Source organism: Asterias rubens, chromosome 9, assembly GCF_902459465.1.
Source record: "Asterias rubens chromosome 9, eAstRub1.3, whole genome shotgun sequence".
NCBI classification, from domain to species: Eukaryota; Metazoa; Echinodermata; class Asteroidea; order Forcipulatida; family Asteriidae; genus Asterias; species Asterias rubens.
The window spans coordinates 14670401-14684256 of NC_047070.1; the positions used below are offsets into that span (position 1 = coordinate 14670401).

At 41.5% G+C, this 13856-nt stretch overlaps 1 protein-coding gene across 1 annotated transcript in view; it reads right to left on the reverse strand.

Annotated features, from left to right (window-relative positions):
• LOC117294297 (fibrocystin-L-like) overlaps window positions 1-13856 on the reverse strand; it is a 66226-nt gene that overhangs the window by 18937 nt on the left and 33433 nt on the right. The window contains exons 36-46 of the mRNA XM_033776658.1: window positions 13238-13405; window positions 12684-12884; window positions 10044-11681; window positions 8928-9155; window positions 7525-7776; window positions 6710-6955; window positions 5346-5501; window positions 4498-4731; window positions 3612-3973; window positions 2985-3158; window positions 929-1106 (exon numbers count right to left, since the gene is read on the reverse strand). Of these exons, the coding sequence (XP_033632549.1) occupies window positions 929-1106; window positions 2985-3158; window positions 3612-3973; window positions 4498-4731; window positions 5346-5501; window positions 6710-6955; window positions 7525-7776; window positions 8928-9155; window positions 10044-11681; window positions 12684-12884; window positions 13238-13405 (3837 nt within the window). The remainder of the gene's footprint in view (window positions 1-928; window positions 1107-2984; window positions 3159-3611; window positions 3974-4497; window positions 4732-5345; window positions 5502-6709; window positions 6956-7524; window positions 7777-8927; window positions 9156-10043; window positions 11682-12683; window positions 12885-13237; window positions 13406-13856) is intronic.

The following is a 13856-nucleotide window of genomic DNA, read 5'->3' on the forward strand; positions in this document are numbered from 1 at the left end:
TGTCCACAAGGTAGTAAACAGTGGAACTGCCCTTGATATTACCGTATTGCTTGGGATCAAGTTTGGTTGAAATTTCCTCTAGCAGCCATCTAGCAATGAAGGTTTCAAAAACTCGAGCGAAAATTGGAGTGAGTGAAATTGGCCTCAGCTGGTCGAAAGAGGAAATGTTTCTTTCCTTTGGGATTGGTACAACAGTCGCTGTTTTCCACATATTTGGGAAAATTCCTTCCGAAGCCTCAGTGTTTTACACTAGTATAGAAAGCATTTTGAGAAACATTTCACTTCGAAGTATTATGGTTGTGTCCACAAAGTTATTGTACGCGCAAGCCCTCACTCTGTAGATGGAGAGAGTGCGCGCATGCAGTAACTGGGTGAGAGTTCATTATTCCATTTTACAGCTATAGGCCTGCCATGATCACGATGACAAAGCCACTTTAATTGAAAGAGGATTTTCTGATTTTGTTCAGAAGTGTTTTTCTTTTCTTTTGCAAAGTGAAATTTCTTTATTGGTACTTTATTGCACTGGATTCTTTTACATGGGTTGCACAATATAGGGATCAACGGCTTTACGTCCCATCTGAAGGACAAATCAATGGTTATGTCTCTTGCTTATGGACACAAGTGTCATGGCTGGGTATCAAAATTATCATCAAAATCATGAAATGTTAAATTTGCATCGGGGAAAAAAAATATTAATTTTGGTTTTTACCCATACACCTATGTGTGATAGCACTGTATACTCAGTACTTCCCCGAATCAAGTGAAAAAATATCACAGGCATTACTCGGGTGGGATTTGAACCCACAACCCTTGCAATTCTAGAGCAGTGTCTTACCAACTAGACTACCGAGATTGCCGTAGCTAGGTAGCTAGAGATTTCCCGGTAGCTAGAGGCAGTGTCAAATGATGACAGTTTAAACAAACTTACCTTCGAGCATGCTTACACCATTGAGGGTCGGGTAACTCGTGACTGGATGAAACCCAAAGAATGGCGCCAAGTTTTGTAAGGACATAAAGCTGGGCCACACAATGCCAGTGTACCCTCCACCAGGGGAGTAGGGCGCCCTCTGTATGCTGCTGTGGCCAAAGTTCTCTGGTGGCACCATCTGGTTTTGTCATGTAAAGGAGGGACAGAGATGAAGCAAGATCAATAGAGTACACAGAGAAATCACAACATCAAATAGTTTTACAAAAAACATATTCAATGCATGTTATACTCATACTAATATTCATACTAATTTGCCTTTGACCTATTGCTGGACTTCACGTGAAAATAATAACCAGTTTTATATAGCGCTTTCCTCACCCGAAGGGCTTCTCAAAGTGCTTCCAACATTATTATCACGTGGCCTTAATTCATTCCTTAAACCATCTCAGCTGCCTGGGGAGTACACAGCCTGTGCAACAATTATATGCGCCACTATGCTAAACCAATCACAAGAACCATCTCTGCCCTAACAGGTACCCATTTACCCCTAGGTGGAGAGAAGCAATTAAGTGTCTTGCTCAGGGACACAAGTGTCACAACCAGGATTTGAACCCACACTCTGCTGAATGGAAGCACCAGAGCTTGAGTTTGATGCTCTTATCCGCTCGGCCACGACACCCTATGTTACTTGTTATGTGTATTTATTTGTTTTTTCATGACAGCTATTTTGTCCTGTCTCTGTTTATCTGTCAATAGGTTAGGGTCATAGAGCTATACATTGACTAGAGCACTAACTTGCTTTGCGTTTTGTAGCCAACCTGGGTGCAGACATGTTTGATGTGTTGCGTGACTACACAACGATTTAAATTTTAAGAGAACATTGCCGCGTTTTTTGTTTACATTCGGCGTGTGCGCTTACAAACGCGACTGCCCATTCATGTACGTCCGCGCTACAAAACCGTAAGTTAGACTTGATTGACGTATTAAAAAAAGTCATTGTGTCTTTTGAACATTACGCACATGACGCACATGACACTCGCAGTTTGTACGTTCATCAGCAGATTGTGCGTTCACATTTGCTGCATTTTTTGGTTTGATGACACATAGAATAGAACAAACGCACTATCATGCAAATAGCCGTACAATTGGCGTACAAAGTTTCAAGCTTTTGTATTGGTTTGTACACAAACATGGATGCGCCCACACGGCTTCAAAACCTTAGTGTGTGTATAACAGGGTGTTAAAACGCTCTAGTCAATATAAATAGCTTTATGGTTAGGGTACACAAGCAGCAGTGCTTCACCCAAACCTAAATGTTGTCATGCTGTATCTTATACTCAAACTTTGTTTCACACTACCTCTTTATGAAACTCTAGTCTGTTTTGTTATGACAAATAATGTTATGAAGTAACATGCTATTTTGTACCTAAATGAGAACATTGAAATAAAGGTACAATGAAGTAAATAATCGCAAGTAAGCAGGAGTTAGAGTAAAGACAAAAATAGCAAGATTATAAAAACAACAAGTTTGAGATGTAATATACCCCAACTGAACAAAGATGGATAAAATTAGTTGAATCAGTGAGGTGTCGTGGCCGAGCATTTAAGAGCACCGGACTCAAGCTCTGGTATTTCTGATCAGCAGAGTGTGAGTTTGAATCCCGGTCATGACACTTTTGTCCTTAAGCAAGCAAGGCACTTGACCATTATTGCTTTGTCCTTCGAAAGCGATGTAAGCTGTGCTGTGTAGTGCACATAAAAGAACCCAGTTACACTTATGGCTATTAAGAGAAGGGATTTTGTGCAGCATGCGTTTACTCAAAGCCCAATTTTCTAAAGCTGCTTAAGCACAAAATGTAGCTAAGCATAACAAAATTACGCTTATCAGAAAAAGATTACCAGACAAACCACTGTGTCACAAGTACAATTTGTGACTGGTATCCTGCTCATTTAGCAGAACATATTTACGGAAAATATTTCAGCAGTTCTATGCTGTTCGGCCCTGGTGGTTATTACAGAATACATGATCTCAGCTGGCTTATGGGTTTTTACTTACTTTATCTGCTATGCAATCGAATGACTCACTGACACCAACGATGAGTGACTTCTCGATGATGACGAACTTGTCAGATGTCCTGTGGGACACGGCAAGTGGAGAGAACACCAATGGAAAGATGGCAATGTTGTTGTCGACGAGCGTCATGCCTGTTATAAGAATACTTGAATACACCTAAAGAGTTCAACAACAAAAAACTTAAGTTGTGACGAGGCCTATTGTTGATTTGGTTTGATGTTTAGAATTTAAATTTAAAGAGGGGCGGCAAGGTCAAATTCAGTTTTGCGATGCGGAGAAGAAACAAATAACATGTCTCTAATTTCAAAATCAAAATCACAGGCATCATTATTACTTGGTTGGGATTCAAGCCCAAGACCTTTGCCAATCTAGAGCAGATGCCTTACAAACCGGAACACCGAGATTGCCCACCGAGATTGCCCACCAAGATTGCCCAAATCATATATTTTAGCAACGGGTATCACATCGATTTAATAGATGTTAAATTTGGATCGGAATCAAGAATATTTTCTAGTTATAGTGGTATACTCTGGATGAAAAATTATTGGTCTTTCTGTTTTTGTTTTTGTTTTTAATGTCGCCAATAAATAAACATACAAATAGTCACACCTGGGCGTAGATGCCATAGTCCCAACACTTGTAGATCAAGAACTTGGAGACCTTTGAACATCTTGGTTCGCTGATTCTAAACATGTGAATACCGTGGAGAGTAGAATGCCCGACGTTACCGTACCAATCCGTCAGCGAGTTGGGTCGATAAGAACACCTCTCTCCTTTGATCTTGTAGGCCACCCTCTCAGAGCCGGCCACAGTGTTGTTGATGAGGACCACCTGGTCCGCTGACAACACATCGATGCCGGCAGTCCACATCAGGTTCTCTTTTTCATAGCGGTCTTGGTAGGTTCCCGGGAAAATGACCAGGGTCACCAAGTTATGGATGATTCTGTTGTTGATTTCCTCCACGATTATACCTGGTTGAAATTTGGCTTATGAATATACATGTACATCTACTCAAAATAGTCAAACCCTTTGGACTTACCATAAACACTGGTAGGATTTGAAACTTTGCATGATGGAAGAGAGGTTTGCAGTAACCCCATGTAAATATCTCTATAAAGTAGTATTGGTTGTCCTGAAGATGTCGAGTCGTTAACCATCCCTTCTTTTCAGAACCAACATTAACACGACACCCAAATTGTGCTACCGCAAACCTTTCTAAGAAAAAAACTGGTGTTAAATAACTTCCCATCACTCTCTTTATCCTGCTTGCTCATTTTCGTATGTTCTATAAATATAGTACTTTAAACAACCGATCCACTGCTATATTTTCATCCTTCGAAGATCGGCCTGTCGGTAGCCTAATCGTTCTCCACTTGTTTTACCAACCACAGGTTCCTCTGCCTATTTTGCATTTCTTAAATATAAATTTTTCATGAGAAATTCAATATTTACGCATGGATGACTAAAGTCTGCATACATGCTTGGATGAACAAACCTGGTCCGACGGTGTGATGCAACACGTTATCTTGTAGAAGGACTCCCTCAGTGCCGTATACTCCGATGGCCGGACTAAAGCCGTTGTGGAAGCTGCAACCTTTGACGAAGGATGGGTGAAGCTTATCCTTCTCCCCTATATCCAAGAAAGCCAGTGAGTAGCGTGGATCGTAGAATTCACGAAAACCCTCCTGCCCGGTGTGGAAGAACTGAACGTTGGAGATGCGGGCATATCCTAATTTGATACAACAAAATTTTAAAGATGGAATTGGCATTAATTGGAATTGATAAGATGAACACTTTCGCTAAATTATCTCATACAAAACGGAATTTAAACAGACATATTCAAAATGGTAGAGAAATGTCAGTGATGAAATGCAATTGTGGGACATCACCCCCAATCTATGCCACACCTTCTACGATGCCCAGCTCTTGAGGAGCAGTGCTGCCTTGAAGACCTGGGCCCAATTTCATAAGGCCTGTAAGCACAACAAAATTTGCTTAGCATGAAATTTCTTCCTTGGTAAAAACAGAATTACCAACCAAATTTCCACATGATTTTCAGGATTTAGCAAACAATAGCTGAATACCAGTATCAAGCATTATGCAACAAATGAAAATTTAGTTAGTAATCCTGTTTTTACCAAGGAAGAAATTTCATGCTAAGCAACTTCAAATTTTTGTGCTTACAGGCTTTGTGAAATTGGGCCCTGATGGCAGCAAACGAGAAGGCTGTGAGATGCATTTGAAGAGTAGATGATGAACTCGAAAGAAGAAGCAGCCGTCTCGAGTGTGGGGAGGAAAATTGTTGCAGGGTACCTATGGCCAAACCTTCCTGGCAAAGCTTACCTTTGTATTGAGTTCCAGACTGGAAGAATCGTCCGACCAGAACACGAGCCCCGTAGGACTCGTCAAAGAGAAGGTCGTAGTCATTTCCTTCTATCTTGATGTTACGGGTCAAGAGGCCGACCTCTGCTGCCAAGATGTAATCATCCTTGAACTCGGCTAATTGATAAAGAATAAAAAGATCAAAGTATGAGAAGCTAGTTTTAATGATAATATATAATGGACATGTTGTGGCTGAGCGGACACTATTGGTAATTACTAAAAACTAATATTAGCATGAAACCTAACTTGGTCACGGAGTATTGGGGAGAGGTTGATAGTATAAAACATTGTCAGAAACGGCTCCCTCTGATGTTACGCAGTTTTTGAGAAAGAAGTATTTTCCAGGGGTTTGATTTTGAGACCTCAGATTTACAATTTGAGTTCTTGAAACCAAGCAACTGAAAGCACGTGCAACTCCGTTGACAAGGGTGATTTTTTTCTTCATTATTATTTCAAAACGACCAACTGGGATCCAATTTTCACAGGTTTGTTACTTTATACATATATTGAGATACACCAATTGAGAAGACTGGTCTTTGACAATTACCAATAGTGTCCAGTTTCTTCAAGAGCACCGGACTCATACTTTGGTGTTTCTTATCAGCAGGGTATAGGTTCGGGTTCTTGTCATGAAACTTTAAAACTGTTGTTGTCTTGTCTTTTGGATGGGACGTAAAGCTTTTTGGTCCTGTGTTTTGTGTTATGCATATAAAAGGACCAAGTTACACTTTATCGCAAAGAGAAAGCCTTTGCCTCAGTGTGTCTGGCAGTGGCTGCTGAATGCTCCGCAGCACCATATAAATATGGTCTCACTCATAATTAGGAAAATTCAACAACCTGTCTAAGTTCTGTCTGTTGAAGCATCTTGAGTACCTAATAGGTAGATCATGTAGATAGGTGCGCTTTAATAAGACTATTTATTTATGTTATTTTAATACTATACAGATCTCTCACTCAATGGTACAACAATTTTTTTGATGTGCCACAGAGAGTTCTTTATCAAGTCTGGAAACAACATTGTGATGAAGATAATGTGTTTTTATTCTATTTTCCACTAACAGTGGAAACCGCGCGCAGCCAGCGCTGTACAAAACGTTCTCCTCTTTAAAAACAACTCCTTACAGAATGGTGTCTTGTGAACAACTGACTTAAGATTATGAAAAAGACCCAAAGGAAACAGTGTACTGCATTCATGGGCTATGACTAAGCTAATGAATAAACATGAAACAACGAACAATACAAAGGAATATGCAAATGAGACTAGTGCCATAACAAAACCAAACGAGTTTCACCTGTCACATTGACAAAACACATCCCGCTCTTACCAGAGTGTTTGAATTCAAATGTTCCATTAATCTTGAAGGTTGAAGAATTTATGACAGCTACAATGGTAAACGTCTCCGTCTGCCAGGATACGAAAGACGAAGTAGCCACAACGATCTCATCACCAACGACCCAGTCAGTCTTAGCTACCACGGTCAGATTGTTCTGTCCTGGGTAGACAGTTGCTGATAACTGGGTCCAGTAGACAGAGTGGTTCTTGCCATGAAGGTCCAGACCACCAAAGACACCTGAACGGGGAACAAAGATCAAATTAACTTGTTCACTTGAGATAGTTGACCTGGGCCCCAACTTCATGGCACTGCTTACTGCCAAGTTCTGCACTTACGATCACCATTCTCCGCTTTGTGCAAGTGCCAAGTTGCTGCGCTAACTGTGTAAGGAAAGATTGCCCGGTGACGTAGAGAAGGCAAGTGCATAAGCAAGAATTCCATGTTAACCTGTGAAACACTTTTGGCATGAGCGCTGAATTCCCTGCTTCCGTAAGCACCAATTCTTTGCTTATGGTATGTTGAGCCATAAAATTGGGCCCAGTTGCACCTCTATTGACCGTCTTACAAGCCATTAATAACAACTTTCAGACTGTTAAAGGTATTTCTTTTGTGGTTGTTTTTTATTATTTACGTAACAAAAGGGTGAAAACAATGTTTTGCTCAAAATGGGCCGACCATTGTACCTAGTTGTAACCGTGTTCTCGCTACTACCGTGCTCGTATAATCCATATTTAAATGCATTGAAACATGCACGGGACAGTTGGGATCAGCAAAACAACTTACCAATTTTAGCGTATATTACTTACCAAGAGCTTTAGAGCCAAGGTTAGGCCCGCTCGGCAGTAGCTGGTCCGGTGTGTAATGATTCCCATTCAATAAGATCTTGATTTCGTGTTCGAAGGGATCAGACTCGCTGAATCCGATAATGAGACGTCCACCATGGATCAAGATGTAGGTGGCTTCAATCGTGTTGTCCATACTGTCTTCAATCTCTAGGTTGCCGTAGATGAACAGCTTGTGCATAACGGGAAGCATTACGTCAGCCACCATCCATTTATCTAAATCAGTGAGAGCAATAGTTACTTTACAACTCCAACCACAGTCTCCTGACGGTGACTAAAGCAAGCTAAACAATGCCACGGTAGTGAAGCTGTTACAACTATTAGTAAAATCATAATTTGAGGAAGCTAATAGACCGTCATCGTTGATGGAACATGCAAGCATGAGGCTATCATTGGTTGTGAGTTGTGCGCAGCTTGTGCATGTTTTGCATTGTTTGTCATCAAAGGTAGATGTTAAGGCCGTCATTTGAAATCCATTAATCAATGAAGATGATTGCAAACGTATAAAACAAAAACACCATAGAACACCGACTTCGTTCGACCAAACTTTGTGTCCAGCTTCTCAACGAATCATCTTCAAGCTGATGCTCATTGTCCACAAAGCACTTAATGGCAAGGCTCCCCACTATATTTCTGAACTTCTTCAAGTTTACACTCCATCAAGAAATCTTCGATCAAGCTCTATGCTTCTTCTCATTGAACCCAAGTCTCGACACTCATGGGGAGACAGGTCTTTTTCTTCAGCTGCGCCACACATCTGGAACTCTCTACCACTTAATCTTAGATCTTGTCTTTGTACCACAACATTCAAATCTCTTCTCAAAACTTATCTTATGTCACAGGTTTTTAAAGACTAATTTTGTTGTGTCTGTTTTTCTTTGTTTTGTTTTGTTTTGTTTTGTTTTGTTTGTTGTTGGTTTTTACTGCGCCTTGAACACCCAGCAGGGTGGATACGTGCGCGTTACAAGTCTTATTATTATTATTATTATTATTATTAATGGACAAAAACATTTGCTTGAATGGTTAAACTGGTGAAGTGGATTGTTTGGTGTCACGGCCAAGTGGTTCAGAGCATCAGGATTAAGTCAACAGAGTGTGGGTCGAACCCCATTTAGGACACTTATGCCCTTTAGCAAGATGCTAGAGGTTGATATTGTGTAGGAAACCACTGGCGAACCACTGCAGCTCAGGGCTGTACAGTATACTCCCCAGGGAGCTGAGATATTAATTTTATTGGCCCAATGACCAGGGCACTAATGTAAGAACTAGTTATTATTAAATATCCCAACCCTACTTTAGATAAACACAATAAGAAAGCACAAACACCACTGAGCTGACCACATGAACAAACAATCATGGTAAATAACCTCCTAGGATCTGGACATTGTCACCATCTTTAGGAAGGTTTCCATCCCTTCCACCGAATCCATCTTCCACGCCTTCCCAGGAGGCCGCTCGAGACCACAGGACGGACTCCCCGGGTCGTCCTACCGGTGGCGGCCTGGGAATAGGTCGCACACAATTCTTGAAAAAGCACTGGTAGACTTCCAAGTTGACCTTGCGATCGAACGGACTGAAGTTCTCTTTGCCGGAAACTAAAGTAAAAGAAAAACATATGGGGATGAACAAAAAGAAATTCACTAGAGCAGGGTTGGATTTCACAAAGCGTTAAGAGTAGTCTTATCTTGAGTTAGGACGGGATACTCATCCTAACTTAAGACTAGACATACGTTTTTGTATCTCCTAGGACTTTAGTTAGGACTAGTCCTAACTCTTTGTGAAATCGACCTCGGGACTTCTATGCAACAAAATAGAGAAAATGGCAAAAGCGGGGACACCAAGCTCCTCATGTGTTTTTCAAGTTATATTTTTGTTCACACTCCAACTAATATCTCAAAAGAATCCAGCTGATCAGTTGAGTGCCTGATGTTCCTAGACAATTTTGTTTAGTAATAAATCCCAAGGCATAAGGGAAGCTGGCTTTGTAGTTTTGTTTGTTCTTTTTAATATGTTTGGGTTTGAACAAAGACAAATTGACTGGAGTGGGAACTGAACAACGACCTTCGGATTAATGTACGAACGCTCTACCAACTGAGCTATCTAGCCCTATGTTGGCAGTCTCCCTATACTAGTAAATAACCTTTCTTTCTGAAAAAAAATCATACACTAAGGGCCTTGAGTACCTTGTTAGTAGATAGTATAAGACTGATATTATTATTACTGTTATTATTTTCTTTATATATTTGGTTTGCGGTAATACCATGTGTGTATCTACTTGTCAGGTAGAGTTAGTTCTTTAGAGAACTATTTTGCTATGTTATGTTATACTACCGCGAAGTAGAGCTATCAGGTTTATTGATTGATACCTTACCTCGCAATGCCTCAAATCATATTTTAATATCTTTGTTCGGGGTGCCAGTCAGAAGCCATTTTGTTTACATACAAAGACAGCTAGTGTTATAGCTATAAGTAATGTGACTTACCGATGTAGGTAAATGTTCTGGTGACATTGTTAAAGTGCCAATCGCCATTCTCATCATTGGTGTACGTTGGCACCTCTTCAGTGCTATCCTTGATCACCCTGATCGTTGCAAATTTATCCGGTCGCTGGGTGAAGACATGGTTTATCAGCGAGAAGTCCCCATCCCTGTATTCATCGAAGCGGGCCTGGTAGGAAATGTTGGTGACATGCTCTGCATCCTCGAAGACAAGGTTATAGTTGTCTCCGTTGATGAGAGTAATCATCCAACCTTCTGGATGAGAGATACGCTTCTTGCGGAACGGTATCCGGCTGGTCCCGTAAGCATTGGTGAAGAGGGTGTACTTGAACTTAAGTGAGGTCGGGTAGGGGTCATTGAAAGCCATGCGGTGGAGACGGATGGTGGTGTCACAACTAGTGCCGTTTATTGAGCCGACACTAAAGCCAGCGTCCACCGCACAATGGTCAGGGTGGAGGTTGGGGTTGTTGGGGAGAACGATGTAGTTTGCGTTCCCTGACAGCGTGCCATCAATGTCCTCAATCCAGCACTCGTGCGGCCACTTGAAGGCCACCTTGTTCGGAGAGTTGAGAAACTCCAGACGCTGTGTGCGAAGTGAGAAACCTCCTTGGTTCTGCTTGCAAAGGGCGCATGCTCGGATGCTGGCGCAGCGATCCTGGTCGAAGTTGATCAGCTTGGCTCCATCCACTGTGAAACCGTTCGTCATGGGAGCCTGGATGCCAGTCACTGTGCACTCTTTTGATATGTCACTATAAGCAATGACAGTTAGATCTCTAACTAAGGCGCCATTTTTGAGCAATGAGGGCTCCAAGCTGTGGTATTCAACCCCCGCCTTTTCAGCGTTCAAGATCACGAAGCTGTGGAACTGAACGAAACCGACGGAAACAGCCTCGGCCCCGCGCTCTACCTGCCAAGCGTAGAGGGAGTGAAACTTAGCCGGTTCATTCCTCCAGGAGTCACATCTTCCGCCGGTCTTTGGGGTGTAAACTGGGAAAATCCACAGGCCATACTGGCCAAAGGCATGAGCAGAGTTATTTCGGAATTCCCCGAGGGGAACCATACGGGGACAGATTGACCTCGTATACGAAGGCCCGCCAGGGTTTTCGGGCATGTTGTACCAATAACCGAAATGGGATCCGCCGGCCGCCGCATTATGACGGAGAGTGTTATTGGGATTGGTAACCCAAAAAGTAGCCGGAGTGATGTCCACATTCAACAGACTACTGCTCGGACGAACGAACACCCCAAGATTATACTGGATGATGTTCCCGGTCTCGATACCATCTTCCAAGAAAAAGGCGTGTCCCATGACGCTGTAGGCAACGTTGTGTTCTACGAGGAGGTTGTGAACAGCATGAATAGTGACGGCACGGTTGAAAGTGTGATGGATACTGCAGCCACGTACGTAAGAGCCCGCCACATCCCCGTTAAGATGGAAATGAATCGGGTAGCGACCCAGCCGGAAGGCTTGACCTGCGTGAGTGACCTCTATGTAACTGATACGACCTTTGACAAGCTGTTTGTCTTGGTACTTTGCAAACAACATTATCTGTGCACCAAACTGATCGCTTCCGGTTTCTTCTCCAAAACGACCAAGGAAGCAGGTCTGAGTGGCATATGGGTCTGTAAAATTAAGGGAACAATTAAATCTTACTTTCATTTTAACCTGCCGACAGGGATAAAATAACAGTCCTGCATAATCAAAGCATGAACCAAATTAAGAATACTTGTTGCCCTTCGACAACATATTTAATTCAGTCATGATTTGGCCGTTCGAAAAAAGTAGGAAAATGTTATGGGCACACAGGCTGAAGTACTTGTGCATATGGTGTTGACTTTGCTAGACTTTTTTAAAAACTATTTCATCAAAGTTTTCTGTTTTTTCTAAGGGGAAATAAATCGGGAATCAGACTTAAGTAGGAAGAATACCATCTATGTTGCACTGTAAGCAAAACAAAACCTAAAATTTTTTGTCAAGATTCCCCCCCCCCTAAAAAAAAGGTGATGTTCTTTTTACATGTTTTTAACCACTTCATCTTGATATTTTTACAAAAAATTCTGGGCCCATCAGTGGTATTTTTTGTAAGAAGCTTCTTGAGAAAAAATTTTTCTGTGAAATTATTATTAAAGACAATGAAACCCCGACTTGACACAGGAAAGAAAGGGTTCTCATGAATAGTTTGGGGATCTGTTGTCGTCATTCAAGACAATGAAGTAGGTATTCATTGTGAATCGGACACGAGTCAAAGCCGAAAATCCGCCATGGTATGCTGGAATCTTTGAATCCTCGGACTTGCCTTCCATTGCAGGCCTGGAATTACATGCAGGCCACAGAGGCCATGGCCTTGGTGCCCCTTCAAAAGCTGCCCTTTGCAAAATGAAAATGGCCTTGCCCTTTGAAAAAAATGAAATTACAGGCCTGCATTGAGCCAAATACAACGCCAAATAATGGTGGCAGTCTCTTTATTCCATTATGGCACATTTGGTGAAGATCTGGAACCAGGGGTTATACAGAAACAACCAGAAAGGGATTTTACAGAGCAAGTTTTCCAGAACCTGTTGTCCCTCTTTATTCTAGACAGAAATGATGGAAAGGTTTCTTTTTTCTTTAGATTTAGTACTTACTGCTGTCAAATTCTGCCCGACATGCTGTGATCGTCTCCGTCCACTCTTCCTGCACTGACCCTCGGAACTTGACGTTGTGCGTCAGCAGCCCGACTTCTGCGCGCATTTCCACAACAACGCCCTCTATTGTCTGAGAGATGCCAAGATGCTCGTACTCAAGTGCTGGTTCGAATGTCAGTACAGTACCGTTCGCAGAAACAGCTGAAGGATATTAAAAATAAAACATTGAAACTACCACAAATCAAACACCAAGCTGGCATCAGCCAATCTCTCTCACACATACCTGACTGAGAAGTCGGCTTAATCTCAAATATTAGCCTTTTATCTGAGGTTATCATTTCTTACTCTCTGGCTGGAACAATTTGTTGAAGATTTTAAATGTCTCAATATTTTGGTTTTGTGTTTTTTAAGTTGTTATACCCATTCTTTGTGTAAGTTTATGATTTAAAAAAAAGATACCATTGTTTTTTCAATGTATGTATTTTTCGGCTGCAGGCCACCATGTTTGCATTTTTTGATAAACTAATAATATATTATTATATTAATTGACAGACCTGTGATGAACACGTCTTCATTTTGCCTCTGGCTGTGTCGATGTCCAGTGGTTGCGATTACGATTTGATCGCCAGCCTTCCAGGTTACAGCTAGTTGAAGAGCCAGTTGGGTGGCACCAGCCTCGGCCGTCTGGGCCAAACGTGTCCAGGTCACTGGGACATGCATTCCTGAAAACATTATCAGCAAAATGTACATTGACTACAATGTTCATTCAGTTGTTTACATTGATTTGAATGGAAGAAAAGGGACATGACACCAGGTTTAAAGACACTGGAAACTTTTGGTACATGTCAAAGACCAGTCTTCTCACTTCTCATGTGCATAAAATCACAAACCTGTAAAAATTTGAGCGCAATAATTACCAATAGTGTCCACTGCCTTTAATAAAAACTCCCTAGTTTGAGAATATAAAATAGCCCCTTTTGGCTGATATTTGGAGATAACTCCATTCTTAGGTCGAGAAAATTATTTCCTTTATCAAATTTCCCTCATGTAGAAATACAAGAATAAAACAAAAGAAAAAACAAAACAAATGCTCGACTTGCATAATATTAAAAAAAAGTGAAAGGAAGCCTTCATAATCATGGCACGCTCTAAAGAGTGCACTGCATCTGTCAT